This window comes from Lathamus discolor, chromosome 10, assembly GCF_037157495.1.
Source record: "Lathamus discolor isolate bLatDis1 chromosome 10, bLatDis1.hap1, whole genome shotgun sequence".
NCBI lineage: Eukaryota > Metazoa > Chordata > Aves > Psittaciformes > Psittacidae > Lathamus > Lathamus discolor.
This window is the reverse complement of record NC_088893.1, coordinates 17,160,388-17,183,442: the sequence shown is the minus strand read 5'-3', so window position 1 is coordinate 17,183,442 and position 23,055 is coordinate 17,160,388. Positions and strand designations below refer to the sequence as shown.

General features: G+C 38.6%; 1 protein-coding gene across 1 annotated transcript in view; it reads left to right on the top strand.

Annotated features, from left to right (window-relative positions):
* Nucleotides 1-23,055, top strand: part of SPOCK1 (SPARC (osteonectin), cwcv and kazal like domains proteoglycan 1) — a 288,927-nt gene that overhangs the window by 167,717 nt on the left and 98,155 nt on the right. Inside the window, exon 4 of the mRNA XM_065690170.1 lies at nucleotides 251-365. Within this exon, the coding sequence (XP_065546242.1) occupies nucleotides 251-365 (115 nt within the window). The remainder of the gene's footprint in view (nucleotides 1-250; nucleotides 366-23,055) is intronic.

Below are 23,055 nucleotides of genomic sequence, written 5' to 3'. Positions count from 1 at the left end.
CCAAAGTATCATGTCTAATACTAATGTGAAGGCCAAGTGATACTCAAATCACTGTTCAATAATCAGTCTTTAGGCTGTCGATCTCTGTTTAACATGCAGTCTGAAAACAACAGCATATACTATAAAATGGCAAATCATTTATTCACTCAGCAGTGGGAGTGTTCATTCTAACCAGTTGTCATCTGCCAAGCAAGAGATAACTTTGTATACATCTCTCACTTTCTTTTTTAATGTATTTTTTCTTTTATAGCCCTTGATCCATCTAAAGATCCATGTTTGAAGGTGAAGTGCAGCCCACATAAAGTATGTGTCACTCATGACTATGAAACTGCTATTTGCGTAAGCCGCAAGCAGCTGGTACACAGGTAAGGAAACTTCATGTTGTCGAGGTTTTTGTGTCTTCATAGGCATCCAGCATGATGAACAGAAACGAGAGAACTCCAAAAGGAACATTAAAACCCATAATTTAAAACATTACTTTAAAGTTATTATTATTTATAATGGAGGTGATTCCAGAAAGATGAACTAGAATATGGTGCACCACGTAGTGTAGAGAACAGAATGCTCCTTCAGTTCTGGGAGTGGTTTTCTCCTCCCAGAGAGCAGTAACTGTGCAGATTTTAAAGCCTGAAAACGTGGAATATGAAACATTGTGAAATACGAGACATCTACAGTTGCAATAACTTAATTAGAAGCAATTAAAAAGAGATTATTAAAGACGGGGGGTTTTATATATATTAAACATCTGCTTGAACTTGCTGAAGAAGTGAAAAATGTTGGTGGAACATTGTGGAGCAGCTCCCTGAGGAGTCATGTAATTATAGAAAGCTCCAGATCTGATTGCTGAATGATTGAATGAAGAGCAAATGAAACAGCTAATGTGTCAAAAGCATCGGCCAGGATGTCCAGATCAGACCACAGAACTTCACTGAGAGAAGCTGCGAATAAACAAAGAGAAGCCTACTGGGCATAGGTTGAAATATGCTACAAACAAGAATCGAGGGATTTATAAACAAATTTAGAGAAAACAAACTAACATTGCCCTATTTTGGAAGGAGAGCAAGTAGAACTGGTAAGGAAAGTGATCTGGAGTATCTCCAGAGTCTCTGTGAGTCAAGATCCAGAATAAAACCAAGGAAATAACCCTAACTATTCTATGATTCTATTGGGTGGGATGGTTTAGTGGGAGGTGTCCCTGCCCATGGCAGGGGGGTTGGAACTAGATGATCTTAAGTTCCTTTCCAACCCTAACTATTCTATGATTCTATTCTATGAAATAAGCCCCTCCATTTACCTGTAGATGTCAAATAAACTTGTACTGCTGTAATGGGCATCTCTGAGTGGTTGATCTGTGCTTTAAGACAAATATGTTGCCTTGCTTTCATTACATTTGAGTGATAAATCTGGGGACTTGCTTCCAGTTTCCTGTCCTATTCTGTAGGGAAGCAAAAATTTTCCTGTAAAAACTCAGATCCTAAATGTCATTGTCAGCCAAGATTTTAGTTCCACAACTGTTTAAGCCAAACTGAATTCAGGATGGTCTGATTCCCACATACTTAGTACTACATCTCATCTCTCTGGTACCTGGTTGAGGAAGCCAGTGCAGTAAAGAAAATACTGTCTTTGATTTATGGTACAAAGCTAATGGTGTAATGTGCATAGGGCAGTATGTTTAATCTTTGGTTTTCAATATGGAATGAACCCTGGAAGGGTGTTAGGAGTATGACTATGTGCAGTCTTACATTCTAATGACATTTTTGGCATTATATAGCTTACATTTTCTGGTTAAGATGGATTTAAAGCAGTTGCATTATATAGTAGTCCTTATGATATATAGCCATAGATGTTGAGCCAAATGCTTTCTGAGCTATTTCCAATATTTAATGCCCCCAAAATGGTCAAAGTGGTACAGAGTAATGGTATAGAGGAGGAGCTGAATCTCCTTTTTTTCCAGAAATCAGGCTGTGTTTCATGTGGTCTCTCTACCATCCCTCCACTGCCTACAGCTATTTCTGCTAACCTTTGAGTAGCACAGTTGACTATGAAGATGAATAGAAAAGTATTGAGAACTTACTTTGAAAAGTCTCCAAACAGTTTCCAGCAAGTTTTATAATGCTGAAAGAACCACTGCTGATGTGGGATAGTGGCACATATATCCCCAGAGTGGTTTTATTCTCACAATACCCAGCTACCCTTGCCTCAGAGGGTGGACATGGCAATGAGGAAAGTAACTAGGCCAAATCCTCTGCTGTTTTGATCAGTGGAGTGACACCACTAATGCTTTTCATCTTTTGTCCCACAACATTCTGTTCCTTTTTCTGGGCCTGACCTGACTATTGTATGTCTGACTCCACTCGTATTTAAGGCTGTGTTAATCAGGAGTAAAATGCATTACAAGAGGTGGAGCTGCACCTGTTTGAAACCAGGGAAAGCCTGGATATATTAGTGTGGGCATATGTGAAGTAAGAACCATCAAAGAACACAGCACCATTGCGATTGCTTTGCACATCCACAGTGCTTTTGGGTATGCTCAGAAGGATTTTTCATTTCATGCATCATTATCAACTTGCTGTAGTGGCTTTATAAAGCATGTAGGCTCAGCAGAAAGTAATCTGGAGAGCAACATCTTGTGTTATTGCTGAGGCTTCCAGACAGAGTTACGCTGATTTGCAGCACCTGATTAACTGGCCCACTGAATTGCTGCAGCACAAGGAAGCTGGATTTTTCCAGGTATAGTGTAGCTAACTTTGAATTCACCGGTGACAATGCAGTGCCGTTCCTGTTTTGTTTCCTTTGTGCTGGGTTATGCACTTTTTAAACCACTGCAGGAATACAATAACAGCATATGAAATTGAGTTAAATGGAAGCTTGTTATTTTAGATTTACTCAATCCCTGGCTCCATGATGGCTAACTCAGCCTCCAAGGCTTTCAGTCTCATGCCTTTAGAGTAAGACTTTCACATCTGACAGCATGGCTGTCACATATTTCAGAAGGCAGTGGCTTTGATCCTGCCCGTGATGGACGTGCAGGTGCTGGGTGTGGGATCCCCTGACAGGGCACTGGGATGGGTTCATGGAAGAGCAGCTTACAGTGTTGGGTTTGGTCTTGGGTTATCTCAGGGGTGCCGAAGGAGCCTTCTGGAAGTCCCATACCCCAGGGGCAGCCTGGATCCCTCCTGGTCAGTCCCTTCCTTCCCTCTTCTTCCTCCCTTCCCCAGTCACTTGGTGAGCAGTGCAGGGCTGGTCTTGAAGATCAAGGAGAAGATGTCCAAGAGGTGTTGCAGACAGAAACCCACGGCATGTGGCAGGGGTTTGGAACTAGGTGATCCTTAAGGCCCTTTCCAACTCCAACCATTCTATGATTCTGTAATAGTGTTTTGTCAGGACATCCTCTAAGGTGTTTCCAGTACAAATTGGACAGGGCATTAAGAGAAAAGGCAAGGCTGAGCAGTGATTGAAGAGCATGAAAAAGATAAATTTCAAAGTACTTTCTTATATGCTTAATAGTCCTTGGACTAACGATAAAGCCTTACAGAATCTTTTGTATGGATTAAAACCCCTTTCAGTTTGAACATGATCTATGAGGAAAAGTCGTTATTAGTTCAGTTTTGCATGAAATGCAGTAGTTAATCTCTCACAGATTTCTCATACATTTGCAGTCCTGTAAAGCTTGATGCCATTTGTCTCTGCTGGTGTTGCGAGTGCAACTGATGGGAAGGAAAGATGTCACTCCTGGGCTTTTTTGAAAAGAACAGAATGAGAAAAGAGGATTGATGAAAATATAATGGGCATATTAACATGTCCAGGGTTTACAGCTTTATTCAGTCCATTTAACTCTCAATCACCAATTAGTTCATCACTGCAGCCTGTGTCACTCATGAAGGTAATCAAGCAACGTCGCCGCTTCTCTGCTGTGACTTAGAAATGCAGCTATTTACTCGGTATTTCTTCATTACTGTTGAGGCTGTTGCTGCTGGCACAAGAGGCCACTACTGAGTTCCTCGTGAATTTTTTTAAGATCTGGACATGTTCCCAGATAAAACATCTGTTCTTCTAAATTACCTATCAAAAGCAAGGGCTGACCAATGTGGCAGTGATGGCACCTACACTTAGCCACAATGAACAGACAAATCTCCCTCTCTTCCTCTACAAATCCTGCAGCTGACACACCATTTCTGGTTAGGAAGGACCCTGTTTAAAACAAGTTCAGTAAAACGTCCCCATATGTGAAACTGGGCATTTTCACACCACTGCTGTTCTATGTGCTACTTGCGTGTTTTATATTGTATCCAAGAGGGAATTCACTTATGAGGAAAATTAATAACTGCAAGAATGCCCGTGACCCATCTGCTTTCAAGAAGTGCTTGGGAGCTTTATAGTGCAGTCTTTGACAGCAGCAAATGCACTTTTAGGGATTTACGGAAAAGTTGTGCACATAAGTAAGGATTTTAAACACTGTTATTCCTCTGTGTCTATGCACTGGATCAACAGCTACCTTTTAAAATGCACTGAACATAGGGCGTATAAACCCTAACCCTGTTGTTTTGCTCTCCTCTGACTCATGCTTATATCTGTGTTGTTTTCTCCTGCTTGCTTTGCTCACTGCTAATGAAGGTTGGCACAACACCAAAGGCTCCTCTGGGGGAACATCTTCTTGTGCTGAAAACATGACTCCCACGTTCTCAGTGGCCTGAAAGATGTGAGGGAGAGCTTGATTTTAAGCTCGTGATGCTTAATTCTGCATGATTTATGTGGTAATGTTTATTAAAACCTGAATATGTGAACAATCTGCATGAGCTGTTGTGTAGAACCAAACCTGGGAGATGATTAATTCTCTTTGGATCTACTAATAACATCTGCTTGCTCCCCAATTAGCCTTGCTGTGTTCATAGCTTTTTCCTAGTCCCTTGTTCATTTTCATGCTGATTCAAAAAAATAATGGTTGTTCATTTGTGCCTTAAGTACAACTCAGGAAAAAAAACATATCCCAGAGGGATCTTTGCAAAATAACATTGTTCAGCTTCCTGGTGGTTTATTTATCAGTGCTAATTGTGCACGGTTCGCTTGTACATGTTTTCTTGAAAGGACTACCCCAAGCAGAAGACAGAAGAACCCAGATAATAGGACAAGACCACTGTGTAGTTTATTCATTTCTTTACTTTCTCCATGGAAATTATCCAACTAATGTTTCTAGTAAGCTTTTATTACTTATATCTTTTCTGCAAATCCCTACTTTTCTTTCAGTTTGGGCTAAAATGAAGAGGGAAGGGATGTGCCTTCCTAATAGGGTGATTTTTCCCTTTTCACTGAAGTCTTGTTGCTTTTCTGTAAGCTGGTGGATGCAAAACAATGAAAATTATGCAGAAAAATTGGAAAACCTATTGCAAAAATACTGTTTTTTCAATTCTTATTTAGTCTTAGCTGAGGAAAAATGCAGTTATTTTCGACAGTGCTGCAGTGGAACAGTTTGTTCATCCATCCTGGGTAGGCAGCATGTCAAAGTATGTTCTGGGACACTGAGTCCTTCATGGAGTAACAGGCCTCTGTAACTTTAATGGTGAGATGTGGGACTCAGCTCAATAATTTAGGATAATGTGGCTCTATAATAAAATTGTTATGAAGATTAAATTGTTAATGTGTGCACTGGATGCAGAGAACATAAATATCAAAATCATTTTTCACATCTGCAGAGTTTTTCACAGGTTCTGGGATGAATTCCACAGTTAAGAGTTAATTTTTACTGCAGGTTTCTTTAGGGGAACCAAAGGAATTCTTTTGTTTATTAATATTTCAGAATTAAGGAAGAAAACTGCCCGGTTCAGAGCAAAATGAAAATCTTTTTACTTTTATTATAGAAAAAAATGAAACCATTTCTAATGTGTTGGATCTTTTCTCCAGATAATAATACAACAGTATTTACACCCCTCTGCAAACTGTGTTTTGGAGTCACTAAATCTGGGGTTTCCCTAGTAAAAAGAATTGTTTAATGCAAAGCATTTCATCCACCTCGAATGCCGAGCATTGATTTCTCTAATCTACTGGCATAGATTTTTGCTTCTGAAGAACGAGCGTTGAAATATTTGATTAAACACAACAAAACAACAGGTTGCAGTAGGGGTTTTTCCCAAACAAATATATTGTACTGGGGAAATTGCCAAAGTTTAGGCTTATTATTCCCAAGGGAACCTCTGACAGAATCTTGGAGAATTGCTTTAATCCGCTATGAATGAAAGCTTTAGACATGAACAGGATGGAGTAAATGGCTTTTCTTTTTGTAATTTCTAAACTATAGTACGTTACTCTGGAAGAGTATTACTCTTTCTGATATCTAATCACTCATGGTACATTGCACAGTTTAACTGTGGCTCACTTTGTTTGTCCAGAAAAATAAATGAGAATCCAGGAAAATCAAAGAGAAAGGGGGCTTTGAGGTCACAGCCGAGTACAGCACATAGTGTGATGTGCAAGTGGTGTGCAAGTGATGCGCGCAGGTCCTTAGAGAAAACATGAAAGCTTTTAAAAGTATTTCATCTCTGGACTGCCTGACACCAAAGGCATGCCTCTGCTACAGTGCAAAGGCTTTGGATTTTGCAGCAGACACGTGGAAATCGGGAATGTTTGTTTTTCCTCTGTGGGCTAAGTTGCCTTTTAATAAGACGGACAGCACGTGGTATGATGTGCCATCAATCTACAAGTGCTCAAGGGGACCACTGAATATTAAAAGAGAACAACACAAGAGTCTGGCTCTATCCTTTATTCCCTGTTCCAGTTATTTTTAAGGTTTTGATTATGAAAATTACGGTCTAGGCATGAACTCCCAAAGGTGAATAACTTTTCCTCCGAGTCAGTCTCCATCTTTAACAGCCTGGGATTCAGTCCAAGGATGCTATAGTATTGGAACAGCCCTCACTGGTTTTAAAAGCAGATATTACTCTACTGAACAGCATAATCTGTAAACTGCAGGACTCATTCTCCAAGTGATCCATTTCTCATTTTCAACTCTGCCTAAGGTAAATTGCTTTTAACTAAAGAGACTGTAGGGAGAGTCTGTGGAGGGACTAGCTTTTATCAGTCAAGATGATGAGCTAGTTCTGTTCTGAGTCATGAGAGTGACCTACTTGCTGCCAGGAGTTTCCGCACAAAAATACTTCCATTTATTAGGAGGAAGCTGGCTCTGGTATCTCCCCTCGATAGACAAGGCTTCCTGTACCTTTTAGGCTGTTTTCTGGCTTTCCTGAGCAGTAGCTATGCTGTAGACTGGTGTATTTCAAAACTCAGAGGTAAAAGACCCCTGAATATTAGCAAACATGTAGAAGGAATGATCCATGTTCTTTGGCTTTTAAATACCGCAGTCATCTTTAAAGCTGAATTTGAATACGGTTCCTGACTCAAAGCAAAAAGTGCCCAAGTTTTGTGCCGGGCATTTTGGCATTTCCATGCATTTTCAGACTTCCACAGAAGAACGTATACTTGCTAAAGTATGGTCAGGCAAAGCACAGATACCTCCCATGGTAGAAGATTGTCACTGACAGCATAGATGCGAAACTTTCTGCATCCCTGGGCCAATTAGGCACTCTGCACTTCCCTCCCCAGAGCTGGCACCTCATTGTTAGTCATGCTTCATCAGCTTTAGAGCTCATTGGAGTAGTGCAAGGTGACTGTCTCCCATTGGACATGAGTAAATTTTAAAACACACGATAGTGCATAGCTCTTTTATAATGGATTTTAGCATTTGTAGTCCTCATCTCTGCTTTGGCAACAGCAATGGATGAACTTGTTCTTGCTATCAACAGGGAATTTGCTCTATTTTATTCTCAGTCACCAAGAGCCCAGCTGCTGGGGTGAATGTCTTACTGCTAAGGTCATTGTCTTTTATGCTGCAGCTCCTATCTTACTGTGCTCTACTTTACTGTAAGGATACTGCGAGCACAAAAGGAAGCACAATGGTTATTGAGACATTCTCCTGCTGAGTGATTCCTTTTAGACCAGTATCAGAGCACTGACTGAAAAACACCTCAGTACCTCTGGTTATCTTTGTTATCATCAGAAAGTTATTATATTGAATAGAATAAGAATATATCCTATTATCTTCTGCAGTTTAATTAACATAAATAGTTTGTGCATATAAAGATAATATTATGGAATGGGTTGAAAGCTGCTTTGTAATATTCCTGTTCATAGTATTTCTAGTTGTACGCTTTTAGAAGTATATAAAAACGGACCAGAAGTGACTTCTTGGATCATTAAGTCCAATTCCTCTGCAACAGTACCATATAAACTTTTTCATTAGCCAGCCAAGTTCTGTCTTAAAGATAATAAGGTTTATTGCCCCCTCTACTCCGTTTAGCAGAATCCTTAGCATCTCAGCCTTTCTGGTTAGGAACCTGGTAAAATACAGACTAAATTTATTCGAATCCAGCTAAAACTTGAGGGGTTTTCCTAATTGGGTCTTCAGTATTTATTTGGAAATCATGACTTACGGTTTTGCCAGGCTTCTTTTTTACAAGAAAGCTCTCTTAAAGAGAACATTTCTCTTGAATGTCGCAGTTTTCCTTTGTAGCAGAGCTTATTGGGCTTGATGCTGAGATCAGTGAAGGAATGAAACCCAAAATTATCACTTCGTCTTCTTTCTGTTTAAACTCTTTACACATCTTTAGGTCTTATATTCCCTCTGAGTCATTGCTTATTAAGATTCTAATCTTTATTTCTTAAATTAATCCCCTCTGTAAGTGCCTGTTCTATCCATAGTTGTCCTTCCATGAGCCCTGGTAGAATAGCTGCAGTTTGGAAGTCTGTATTCCAGGTAGGCTTTCAGCTGAGCTTTCTGGAGAGCAGTTCTGGCTTTGATGTTCTGTGCATCTCTGGATTGATACATATGGCAGATAAATGTGTAATTTGCTGTTTCAAGGATTTCTACATAGCATTATATATCTCTTTTGTCCTCACTAGAAACATACAATAGGCAAGATTACTTTTCTCTGAGGAAAACCTTTTCTATGAACATGATAACAAAAGGATAGGGAGGAGGGGGATTGAAATAACTGCAACATACCTAGTTGGGCATTACATAGAAACTATATATAAAATTCAGTGGTGAGAGCTCTGAGATCTGACTAATATGAAACTTATATGTAAAATGGTGAAAATGCATGTCTGAAAGTTAATATGTGAATTTAACTTTGTGCAGCAGATTCGTAGGGAACACAAGCCATCAGGAAAGCTTTAATATATGAAATATAAAATAAGGGCAACACAATGTTCTTCAATTGTTTTACTGTCTCAGTGGGTTCTTTTGTTGACTGCAGAATTGATCATATATAAGCCTCTTGGTACAACTCTCAGCAACTTGCCAAGAGCTAGCATCCAAAACTAAGTTAGCATCCAAAAGCTATTTCCCTTGAGATACCTGGAATAAGGCTGAGTTAAAAGTTCAGTCACCTCTTACATGGCATTTGTCTATTCCTGGCTCTTGTGATCAGTTTATGACATAAGGGATGCTGGCTTTTCTGTTGTTTAGAAAGCTCCTCTTGCTCACTCTGAAGTGAGCAAGCAATGAAAACAGTAATTGGTATAAATGTCATCTGCTTGGCAAATGTCAAGAGATTTGCCAACAAATGAATAATGAACAAATGAATACTCACTGCCTTTGTACATGTCTTGTAAGAAGACATTAGGTTTTGCACACAGGGTAGCTTGGTAATTCTTGGCTTTTCAATGCTTTGTCAAACAACTTTAACACATCATCATTATCAGTATTATTAAAAGACAAACATGTAGATATATTTAGATGCGGGACAAAAGCACAGTACTACAGGCTCTCCATATACCTGTCAGCAGGACTACATTTGACCACTGGCCTTGTGGGTCCCGTGCATGGTTTTTCACATTGAGCCGTTGGCTGACTCTGTCTACGTTAATCGTCACACGGCTTGGAATCTACAGTATTTCCTGGTTTAATGGGCTGTGGTAAGGATGTATTAAGGGTGTATTAAGGATGTATTTCCTGATTCACACTCTTTGTCGTTTCCGTATGCTAAACTTCTTAACCATAGAACTGCTGGAAGCAAACTGGTAATAGTATTTAATATGTGTCTGTATTTTTGCTGTTTATCCCTATCTTAAATCTGATGACTAATCCAGTCAGTCAGAAATTATTATTTAATGTTTACAAATGACCTCCAATGCTCTGAAAATGATTCTGTATTTATACAATAATCTGTTTACTGCAGACTCTAAATTTATTGCTGGTTTTTGCTGTAGAAGCCCCAGGACATCAATGTGTTCAGTGGAAAAGTCTTTTTAAAAGGCCTGCTTTTGTAAGATCGGCACTGATGTTTACAGCAAAGGAATTTTATTAAAGCTTTTCTTCACTTTCCAGCCTCCCATTATATTGGAAAAAGTATTAAATGTGCAGCACTTTAAAATCTGCCTTTTGATAAATGGCATTATATATTCCAATTGCAGTGAATATTACACACAATGTATTTTGTATAGAATTTACAAATTAGGCCTCAAAAATACTGCTTTAGTTTGTATGTTTTATTTGATGTTGGTCAGTTTGCTCCTTACAATCATGTCTCTTGAATATGATACAGACTTAACATATATAACTTTTAAACCTACCGAAGACTGATCTTTATTGTTGATAAAACAGTTCCATATTTTACCATTACAATTCTGAGATTTTTCTGTTATTGCTTCTAAAGCGCTAGTGAAAGTCATTGACAACAATAGGCTAAAAGTCTAATGAGCTAGGCCGTACTCTTTTTGTGAATCTCTTGCCTTGGATAGTTCACAGCTTCCTGCCGTATGTCTGTGGCTCTGTTGGGTGAGAAACTGCCTCCTCTGATGGTGGAAGTGGTTTTCTGCAGAGTTTTGCTGAATTTCCTATCTCATTCAACATCATTTCAGTCCCAAAACTTCACTAGGAAAAATGATGAAGCCATACCCAAGACCATGCTGAGCATCAGCAAGTATCTTTCATTTTTGATTTAAAGGTTGCAAAGAACTTATACTTTGAAGACATTTCCACATAAGTTTGCCAGTTCCAAACTAGATTAGCAACAAAGGCGTGAATGTCAGCTAATACAAGAAGCTGAAAAAGGTATTCTTAGGTATTTTGTTCCTTTCGCAGCCATGCAGTTCCATCTAATGGCTCTCTTGAAAGAAGCAGCATATGAAAACAGTAAAAAGGAGCTTATTGCATCAATCATTTTCTTATTTGGTGCAAGTTATGTTATCAAAATTAACTTTTAATCTCTTACTTCTTGCTTCTTTAATAATTCAATTTCTGTCCTTCTCTTTTCATTAATAAGCTTGTGATTGCCTGCTTAGTGCTCTGCCAGAACTCATCAAGAGCTCAACCTACAGATTCTCAATTTAGTCATTTTATATCAGATTAATTCAACCAATGAACCACAAATGACATTATTTATGGACAGGAGCCACCAAAGTGCAGTCTGTTTAAAGCTCTGTACACAGAGAGTGCTAATGACAAATAGAAATTCAACCCAAAATATTTCTTTTCTTTAAATATATCTGTCCAGGTGTCACGGGGCCACTTAAAATTAACTATAGAAAGACAATGTTGTGCCATTAGCTTATTAGGCAAAAAGTGTAATACCTTTGCACACATTTGAAATGAATACTGCCTGTGTTTCTAGATTTAAACCAGTCTTATAATAGATGGTAATTTCATTCCCATGAGCATCTTCTGCATTTTAAAAAGAGGGGTGGAAAAAGTCGTGATATTTTTTGTGTTACACCTTTATGCTTTTTACTGTGCCGCCAGGCTTTTTTAAGGGAGTCAAGGAAGGAAACACTACGTGTTGTAATTTCAGCCCATATCACCAATGCAAAACGCTTGTCTGATCTCTCCAATAATTGAAAGAGGTGATCAAATGTTTAAACTTCAAAAACCAATAAGGAAAAGAAGGAAATTCTCTCTTGTGGTTTGAGCTCTTCCCCTCATTCTTTCTCCTTTGCAGTGCTGTGAAAGTTTGTGCTAAATTCTCAGTGCCAGCAGTCAAAAGATCAAATTCTATCTCATACCAAACCCCTTTATGGCTCCTTAACACTAAAGAGTTATAATTTCAGAACCACATGGCTGTCAGAATTTGACCCAGTGGATCTGATGGTCTGGAGGCTTTGAGCAAGCAGTCCATGAGATGATGCTCGACTCCTCAACAGGAATATATCGACTGATTAAAGCCCATCTCATATGTTTGGAGGCTCCATATTCTCCTTTCTCATCTGTAAATTCAGTGGTATGTCTTTTATCAAGGACTGTATATTCATGCTAAGACACTTAACTGGCTATAGTGTAGAACTGACATAAATAAATAAATAGCTAGCAAATGTATCATGATAGATTCTGTTACGTTAATGAAGCATAATTACCAGGAAACATTTCTACAGATCTGTGCTATTAAATCTTTGTGGAATAGCAAGGGCATGAAGATTAACAAGTTTTCAAAATTGCTTGAGAGAGAATTATCCAGCCTACATTTTGCTATCAGTTATTGGATTTATGTTCTCTACTTTAACAATGAAATCCTGCAAGATTGATTGCAAATACAGAATGTTCAACAACAGCAATTTAAAAAGTCAAAATTCCTAGCAGATTCCAGAGTTATTTCCTACTCTAATTAATATATTAAAAAAAAAAAGAAAAGAAAAAGAAAACTTGCATTGCAGCCAGTGTAAAACTGCCACCTCTATGAAATCAGATATTGCAATTAGATACAGTACTTAAAACTTTTTAATGTTCTTGGATTAGCTCTTAACTTTGTAGAATTATCTGCATAGCCTTTGGAGTCTCAGATTGGATGTTCCCTGCTGAGATGTTTTTTAACACTGGAACATTATGAGGAAGTGGAAACAGAAATAAGGTTAAAATGAAAACGAGTTTTCAGCTTTCCATACTGAGTAGGTGCATTCTGGAGCCTTCTGACAAAGTGGTTTTCCTGTCAGTTCTACAAAACATTTCCTAGGAACGTAAAGAATAGTTCTTGACAAGAAAGTCTCTCACCTCAGAAATGTGAACAGGATGGCGAAGAGACTGTGAATGTAGAATGTGAAAAAGAGCCTTGTCACTCAGGTAGAAGTGTCTCCTGGATCTTCTGATAAGTGGTTATTGGCTTTCCTTTATGGCTTTCCCTGAAAGTCTGTAGTTTTTAGTCCTTTTGCTTGGTGCTAACCAGAGAAGGGATTTGGTCTCATCAGCCTAGGTGAGTGCCCTAGTCACTGGGCTGTCAAAGCGGTATCTGTCCATGTCTGACCCAATGACTGTTTTATTAGTTATGCAAAATTCACTCAGTAGCCTGGTGGCACTCAACTGGGACTCAAGCTCTACTGAGTCTGTAGTCTGGTTAACAGAAGGGCAAAAATTCACTCCAGCTTTGAGAAGTCAGTAAAATCAGACTGATATAATCACTGCATCCTGTCTTGATGGTATGACAAATTTATTTCATATTAAGGTTGTGAAGAGAGCCTATAGTATATAGTTACCCCCAAATGACTTGAGGATTCAATTACCACTTGTACCTAGAGAAAATAAGACATTATTTTCTTTCATTATTATCTCAAAAGACAGAGTATGGCTTTGCTCCTGGAAAAGTGTCCAGAGACATTTTCTCTCCTCTTTTCATTATTTGGAAGCTATCTATCATTGCTGATTTCATATTTTATTTCTACAATGGTAGAGATGAAGCATAGTGGATTATGATTTCTAAAAGATAAAATCGTTTGCCTGGGTCTTCTCATAAATGCCAAAAAAATTCCCTGTCTCCTTTCTTTTCCATTTTCTGGAAGAACAGCATCTTGAATAAGAGGCTATTGCAAAGCAGGCTTTGCTAATAGCCCTTAGCTAGCCTTTTTTACTTAGAAGTCTCTGTGCATACTGAACAGGCAATTTCTATCATTACCTCTCTTCATACTTTCCCAGGAAAAGCAGATGCTTCAGAGTGTTCTGAGGACTTGTTACTAGACCTGCAGTATTCTGCAGAAATAATCTTATTAATCTCATGAACACTTAGTGATGTGATCACTCTAACTACGGCACTGTTTTGCTTATAATATAGTTTAACTCTTTCATTTGTCACGAAATAAATATTATTTGATTGTCTTTGTGTTTTCCTGTGCCTAGAAGATTTGAAAAGAAATTTTTTTTTTCTTTTAATGAAGGCTTATGTTATCTCACACATCTGAATAAACATGCTCTTGTACAGCATAATGCAGTATTAAAATAAAGAACAGTTTTTGTACCTTGAGGCTCTTTTACAACCCTGTAAAACTTCCAAATCATGTTACTTTTCAGGAAAAGGAAAATATACCCTTACATCTTATATCTATACCTTATAAATCATGCTGTGCAGCAAATCTTAAATATATACCTTATAAATTATGCTGTGCAGCTCATTGGGATCCCAATTATTTTCACTGATAGATTTTATCTCCTGTTTATTTTTATGTATTTTTATTTGTCCTCTGGCCTAATCTATATTCTCATCTTTAGATTTTTCTCATCTTTCTATACTGAATCTGTTCTACTTTACACTTCTTATTGTGCAGCCATCTTTTGAAGGGAGTCAAGGAAGGACTGTCCCAAGAGTTAGGATTTGGATTAGAGGAGCTTTCTGCTGCAGTCCAAGTTTTGACCCAAAGTAAATCAATCATCTGTAAATGCTTCATGTAGCACAGTCCACTAGAAAGGAATAGTTCTGTAAAAGTTCTGGAGAAGGTACTTGAACAAAGTTATTTCACTTGTGCACAGAAATCTTTGCCAACTTTTTTTTAACAACATTGCTCACACTCAGATTTAAGATGTTTATAATTTACCTCAAAGATACAAAACTGACTGTTCGGAAGTTACTGTTGGAGAACGCAGCCGTAAGGCTTCAGATTATGTTGCAATTTTGGCACTTTTTCTTCTGTTTCACCTTTTTTCTTCCAACTGTATTAATCTCAGAAGGCTTCATAAAATACAGAGGATAAATGTGTTCTAATCACTCATTAAATCCATTTATTAGTATTCTTTATTGGAGTGGGTGAGAAACTATTTGCTTATCACTTCACAAATCTGGAGGTTTTACTTTAGATTACAAAATAAAGTCCAGCCAAATTGCTCCAGGCCTTTGTTCATCTTACCTTGAAATATTTCAGTTTGATTTTGAAGGGGTGTTTTTAACAACTTCTGGTCTACGTTTCATTTTAATACAAAAAGCCTTTAAATAAAAAGTAGCAAATAACTCTGAATTTGGGTAAGGAAAACATTTTGCCAAGATTAGCTCTTTTCTCCTTCAGCATTTTCCAGATATGGAGAACCATTTTCCCAGGAATGATTTCAACTAGTCAGCATTTGCTTCTTCCTGTTCAGGTGCACTTTGTTATGGCTTATGGCTATGCTGTATTTCTGGTATTAATCTATATTTGTGCAGCTGCTGAAGACAATTGTCTTTGTATCATCCACATTCATACTACATAAAGTATAGTAAGACCTAATATGGTTTGCTTATGCTAGTTTTGTTATTGTAACTGTCACTGCTTTATTATGATAATATCTAGAAAAATGTTATTTAATATGTATGGAGAGTGACAGTTGGGAATGTTGCTGTGCTGAGTTGGCCTCTAGCTTTGATCACCACATCTTCTTTTATGACAGCAAACATTCTAATTAGTTGGTTGTTAAAATCAGTGATCATCAACTGCAGAAGACTCATTAACCTTTGTAGTGAAGCATAATGTAAGGGGGTTTTGTTCATTTTTTTCAATGAGTTAAGAAGCCAAGAACATAGGGTTAGTTATAAAGAGTTGAAAACCTGAATAAAGAATCAAACCCGCTCCTCTAGTCTAGCATCCAGTTACTTGCCTTGCACAGAAGATGACTCACCAAATAGAAACACAGGAAACTTATATGTCCTCTACTTTTTCTTTCCTATCTTTTAGAAATTCTTTCTTTGCCCCTTATTGGCATTTAAATGGATGGTCTGTGTTGTACAGAAAGGACATCTTGTAGTTTCGCTGTATAAATTACTCTGTCCATTCTTCATTGCTGTACACTGTAATGCCATGTGCCATTATTCTGGTCAGTCATCTGGCTTTAAATCTCTTTCAAGTCCTTTGACAGATTTTTCTAGTCTTAGCTAATCCAGTTTACCTGAAGCCCAGGACTGCCAAATTGAATTACGCCGCGGTCATCCCTGCTTAGCACCTCATCCATAGTTAATTTCTTGAGCTCCTATGTTTTATCTGTGCATAAATTTTTCATTTGCAACAATATTTTAGCTTAGCAAAGGTAGAGCTCGTGTCTGAGGAGGTTTTTTAATTAGTTCCTATGTTAGTTCAGGAATTCTTGCTTCATTTTGGACTGTGCTGTGTAACTGAGGTTCATAGTCCTTTCAGAAACTTATATTCTAGTTTGTGATGAAACACAGTAAGAGCTATTCATTCTATACTGAGTTTCACCCAGCCCGTGACATCACACCAGCAATATGTTGAGTGCTGAAATGGAAACCCTGCCCTCTTCACAGCTGAGTAGAGAAGAGCTCTGTCACTGACACCTTAGGATCATGATCAAGATGAGATAAATATTCTGTAGACTGTTGGTCAGAAAGCACAAGCTGAGGTTTCAGTGTTCCTGATACTCAATGGTGTGATTACTCCAGTTTACCTGTTCACCTCTCTGCTAAATTCTAAAAGGTAAGAAAAAAATAAGGATCATTATTTTCAAAGTATTCATATCAAAGTAGCTGCTTTACTGCAACCCTGAGAGTAGGATTTAACCAGCCATTGGGCTCATGCAAAAGGTGTAAAATTACTTCCCAGTTCTGGGAAGAAACAAGCTCATTTTCTGTATTCTATCTTTGCAAACATCTCCTTCCCTCACCCAAAGTATTATTTAATAATGACCCAGAACTCTGACAGGTCTAAAGGTAAAAGTACACTTTGTATCTTAAGCAGTGCACAGACTGAAAATTAATGAATAGACTGTAAACAAGCAAAATGTGAGAATGATTGTTCAGGTGATGTAGAAGGATTTTAGGAAGATGATGTATGACCATAGCTAAATTCATTCTATTTTCCTCTTGGACATAGTGGAAAGCAGAAATGGCTTGCGTCTGGAAAAGAAAGGCTATAGTTTAAGTCCAGATGATAAATGTCATGATAGGGAAACAGTGGCCTAAAAATGGAGAAGCTGATGTGAGAAGAAGCTTGGTTCTGACACAGTGAACTTCTAATATGGACAAGATGTTCCCAAGAAGAAATCACAATAATAATACAAAGAGATAGAAGGATAAACCAGAAAGATACTTACAAAGTTTCTCAGACTAGCAAAAATTCAAGTGTAAAAAGGTAAAAGGACAAGACTATTGCAGGTGAAGCACCAAAATAATATTGAGAAACAATCTACAGAGAATATAATACTTAATATGATACTTTCTAGCAGAAGTGGAAAGAATAGTTAAAAGTGGGTGAAATAACTGCTTCTTCATGGGACTGCATTTTTGAGGTTGAATGAAGCAGAAGAAAGTTTCAGAGGTAGGAGGAAGAAGGTGAGAGGAAAAGGAGATTAGCTGGGAGGAGGTCAGAGCACAGTGGTCAGGCTGAAAGATTGGATTCCAAACAGTTAAATACAGCAGTGAGTAGGAAAGAGCACTGCAATTCCTTCACAATTTCATAAAATTCTCCTTTGAAAAGCTTACCAGATCTTGATCAAATAGGGCTGGCCGAGAGAGATGTGAGTCAGGCAGAAGGTAGATTACAGACAGTAGCTTTTGACAGAAGAAAAGTGCTTTATGGAGAAAGGCAGCAATGTAGGGGAAAAAAGAATAGGATTAATTTGCAGTGAAAAAAATATAGTGCAGTCCCTGGATTTCCACCATAGCAGCAAAGAAATGGTGGAATGAAATGACAAGAATAAGAATAGGGCAGAAGGAATCAGTAGTGAGTAGGATGGTGGAGAGAAGGGGATTGAAACAGAATCTTGAGGAAGCTATTTGGGAGCTCACAGGAGTAGAGCTCAGTTAACAAGAACATCATCAAAACAGTGTCCACGTCTTATGGGTGAGATGGTTAGTTCCAGATTAGTCCAAATGAGTTGCTAGAGATGAAGAAACGTTGACCCTTGTTCGGTCCATTAGTTTTTCATAGCTGTTGTCACAAAGGACAAAAGGTGACAAAAACAGAGTGGTGCAGACATAGATATGTGGTTGATCACAGCAAGATAAGCAAAGGGAAATGTATGCTGAAGTGAAATTCAGGTGGGAATGAGTGATTGACTGTAAGGTGGCACATACTAAGCCAACAACATCATCTGCACTAAACCATTTCCTGATTAATACTTTAGCAGCAAAGTATTTACATCTCTTGTTTTTACAAAGACTGTAGAAGTCCCAGGTGAAGTTATGCTGCATTCTAAATGTATCACTGGTTATGTCTTCTTTTTCACATGGTAAAATATGCTTTTGAGGAAGCTGCGACTGAATGCTGAAGCTTTCTAAAGTGTAAATGCATAGGTACATTGCATTTTAATGGTACCTTGAGCCTTCATGGTAGGGGTGCCTATGGAGCTACGTATTTGAAGAATGGTCTGTAATGCATGGTTGCTAGGCTTCATGATTCAAGGTCACAGCAAAGTGAAGTCTTAATAACTCGGTGGAAGTAACTCATGAAATGGATATCTTGCAGTTTCTGCAAGTATGTCGATTGCATTCATCTTCAAATTTTACCTGAAGGTGTGTTTCCCCATGTGCTGTCTCTGGACTGGATCATGTGCATTCAGTTAGTTTCATAAATTAATGTGATTATGTAAATTCTGTCTATCAGTTTGGGACCTTCCTGAAGCTCTAGTCACCTTTCATTAAGACATAGCCAGATATAAGATGGGTAATGCTCTTGATGGCCTCATTTGAGAAGCTGGGAATGGTATGGATATTATGAGCTCCGTCTCTAGCATCAAATAACCAGACCGACAGCACTGAATATGTTGAGAAATTCAGCAGAATGCTTAGACATTCATAGTACTGAGCTCTGTAAACCAGCAGTGCTGAATAAGCAACAGGAGCATTAGCCTATTTAGATGCTAAAAAGGATGGGATTTTAAAATTATCCAGTTCCTTATAATATTTATGACTGGCTTGGTTAGCATGCATTTCGCTCACATTCATTTTATTCTGACATAGGAAACTGTATTCTGATTATTTCCCTAAACCAACCTTGAACAGTGGATTTTGACTACACTCTGGAGGTGGCTTTGGGATTGATTACTTTCCTTCAATTGTCTTGTTTGACAAGCCAATTCTATTCAGAAATCATGTATGAATACTTAGGTAATCGATGCTAATTGTAGACATCCTCAACTGCTTAATCTGCTGTAGCCTTCTTGAGAATTTAATAAGCCTCTCATAATAAAATGCGTCAGAAGGGGCAAATATTTTGCTAGCACAGCTTGTAACTGATTGTTTGTACCATGGTAGCAAGTATTCACACAACAGAAGTCCTGTGCAGTCATTTTTAAAAGGAAACATTTGGTTTAGTGCCTTAAGGGCAAGAATTATTACTCTATTTTTTAAAATGCATTACGTTCTCATCCCTACCAGCAATATGTCGGGTTTTGTGAGGATTGCATGTTACTCGCCTTAGGAGAAGCAAAATCAACAGAATGAAGCAGAACACAGCTGAGCTGTCTAAGGATGCTTGGTCTGGGGAGAGTCATTGAGTTCTCCCTGCAGTTGCAAAGTGACAAGAAGATTTCTGAACCTTTTTGCTTTAGAAAACTCACAGACTCACACTTTTTAGGCAGTAGGGCTTTTTGGAGTGTACAAGTAAGGAATGTGTTGCACATGATTCTACTACTGCCAATCCTGGAATAAATAAGGCCAGGTTATAAGCCATATGGAAGGACATGGAGCTGATAAAGATCCCAGTGTGGGTCTGCCACCTATTTTAACCCTTTAGTTTGTCCCAACAGTTTAATTCTGCCCAAAAGCTGAATGTCTGACATTGGGGTTTGATGGTGTTAAACCAAACCCTGTGTTTGGCTGAGAATGAGGCCCATTTTAAAGCTTATCTATCCGCAGCTCCTGGGGGATTCAGCAGTCATGTTGGACCTTCCTGGTGTTACTAAATGCTAATGAGGTACCTGCCACGATTTTTAGCCCCACCGAGTAACTTGCACCTTTCTGTTTGCACAGCTACTCAGCCTCACCAGCATTCAGCATTGTAAGTGGAAATACGAGCTGTAGCAGGGAAATGGTGGAAAATTACTGCTCTGCCTGATTTAGCGAAAACAATTTTGAAGCTGTCTAATTGCATGAAACAAGGCAGAGTGAGTGAGGATCAGCTTTCCTTCCCAAACAAATGTGACAGCTCAGACTAATCTCACATGCCATCAGCAATTCAGCTTCATCAGAGAACCTGGCAAGTTCTGCCAGTGGGAGGAGGCAGACGTGATCAATATAATATATTAATATCAAAATAATCAGATCCTGGCCAGAGAGGAGGTACATTCATCCCCTGTAAAAGTATTCTTTTCTGGTAGCAGGGAAAAAAAATGTCGTAGAAGGAAAGGAAAGAAAGCCAGTGCCAACAGAATATTAAATTTGCTGCACTCTTCACCTTTAAGCACGCTGTGCCAAGTTACAGCATCTGACACAGCCTGCAAAACCCAGGGCTCCAAAGTGGCTGCTGAAGATTACTCCAAACCGAGAAGAATGGTAGAGAAGATTTCAGCTTCAATTATGAACTTCCTGCTATCTCCCCTCCTCCTTTGAAAGTCAAGGCACTTCGTTTTATTTTTTACAGAGTTTGGTGTCTGAGATTCCTTTTTATGTTAGTGGAAAAATAACGATGAAAAGGAAAATAATTCTCTTATGAAAATTCATGAGAACACGCGGAGTTTAGAAGCTGTGTTATTTATTCAGGAGAGCATAATGACTCCTGAAAACACCAGCATCTTCTGTTTGTGTGGATTTCTTGTTTTGGTTCTTTGCCTTCGTGTATCTTGCCAGTTTTCATATCTGTGCAGCTGTGGAGCATATGTATTAGGTCTAAAAGTTGCAAATCATCAAGAATTTAGATTCAGAAATAAATTGCCTGTGAGCACAACAATCTGTTAGCCAAGAGTTTGAGTGGACCTCTCAAACCCCATTTTTATGTATTAAAAGTGTCCAAATGCAGAAATCCATGTGCTTCTCTAATGACCTTAATAAACAATCTTATCATATTAGTCTGGGAATAGGTAAGGCCAGGTACCACCATCTCAGAAGGATACCCAGTGTACTGAGAGATCCTGATGTTGTGCAGAATTAGTTGTCTTGGCGTTTTAGGAGTATCCATATTAAAATGCCCTATTACAGGTGTTTAGACACAGACCTTGCTGGTGTTTGAGCAGCCTTGCTCAAGGGGATGTATTCAGAGGGTTCTTCACTCAGTGTCACTGGATCTCAGGAGTTACCTGCAGCAGTTGTATTGAATCAGTCAGTCTTAACACACTACAGTTCTTCTGGCCCTCTGGGTTCTTGGAATTTTCTGTCAGCTTTTCCAAACCCTTTGTTCCTTTCAAACACCGAAGAAAATAGAAAATAAAAAGAATCCTTCATCTTGCAGAACACGTAACCTTGAGCACCCTGGCTCCCAAGACTCTACTCTCTTTCAGGAGTTGGTTGCTAGCTGGACCTAGTAGGATCCATGTATGAATCTTCATGACATTTTCCCTGCAGAATGTGTCAGGGTTTTTTCTTGCAAAACATACTGCTGTACCGAAACTTTTAGCTTTCCCTATACCTAACTGACAGGTTCCTCCTGTTATGTTGCTCTTTCCCCATGCTTATTTTTACACTGCCTTCTTACTGTTGGTAAGAAATAGAGGTTTGCCTCTATTTTCCTTGGAAATACCTATTTTTCATTTAACTGGAAGGACGCCTGATACACTCTCACCCCAGCAGTCAAGATTTTCCTTTTCACTTCCCTAAATTCTTCCTCTCCAACTCTATCTCTTGAGTCCAGCCTGCTTCCTGCAAATAGTCCTGTGGCTACTGGTGCTCTCCAGCAACGAACAGATTGAATTCCCAACACAATCTCATCAGTGTTGCTGTTTGAAATGACACGCAGGCAAGTAGAATATCCATTTACTGTGGGAGAGTCTTGAACAAGCCTCATTCTGCCAGAATGCGACTGGTGGTCCCCAGTCGCCACCATGCCCCGTTAAGAATCTTTGCGCATCTACAGAAGTACAGTGAGCAGAGGCCTTTTATTTCATATGGCTCTTTTAAGCCAGATCTGTTAGGGAGCAGATAATAAAGGCAGTAAGAGAAAGTAATCAACAGCCTTAGTACAATCAGATAGTTGAAATTATTTCTTTGAATAATGAAATCAAAGCAAGTGGTAGGATGCAAGTCCAGTGGGATGATGCTGAAATACGAGGCAGCTCTGCATGTTATTATTTTTTGTATGTGAGGGCATAAATTCCAGGTAGAAAAATTACTCTGTTCATCTCTCTGTTCTCAGTTTACAGTGTTTGTATTAAATAAGGAATCATTAAATAATTTCAAGGCTTAGCATCCTTTTATTTTTCAACGTAACATCTGCAGACTCTTCACATATCTAGACTGGTGGTGGCTCAAGGTATATACAGCTCTTATCAAAAATATGAAAGGTTGTAGAAATGAGGCCAAACTCTTAGCTCTAATAAACAGAATACAGAAATGATGCAAACTGAGAAGAGAGCATTGCTATTTATGCTGGCAAATTTCGGCTTTGTCGTTCTCTTCCACAAGAACAAGAGAAACAGCTTATGCAAAGGAAAGATAGCAACAGCCAGGCACTGCTGGGTTTATCTTTAGTCTGATAAGCTTCCTTCAGGGAGACGAGAACAAACTGTGCACAAGGCATAGAGAAGATACAGGGTGTACATTTCAAACTCTTTCCACAGTGAATCGTTCCAGCTTCAGGAAACCAGTTAAGTTTACTCTTTGTCAGAGCTCCTGTCAGCTCCTAAGGAAGCACAAATACCTGGTACCTGCTTTGGTGCACTGAACTCCTTAATTTTATTTCAAT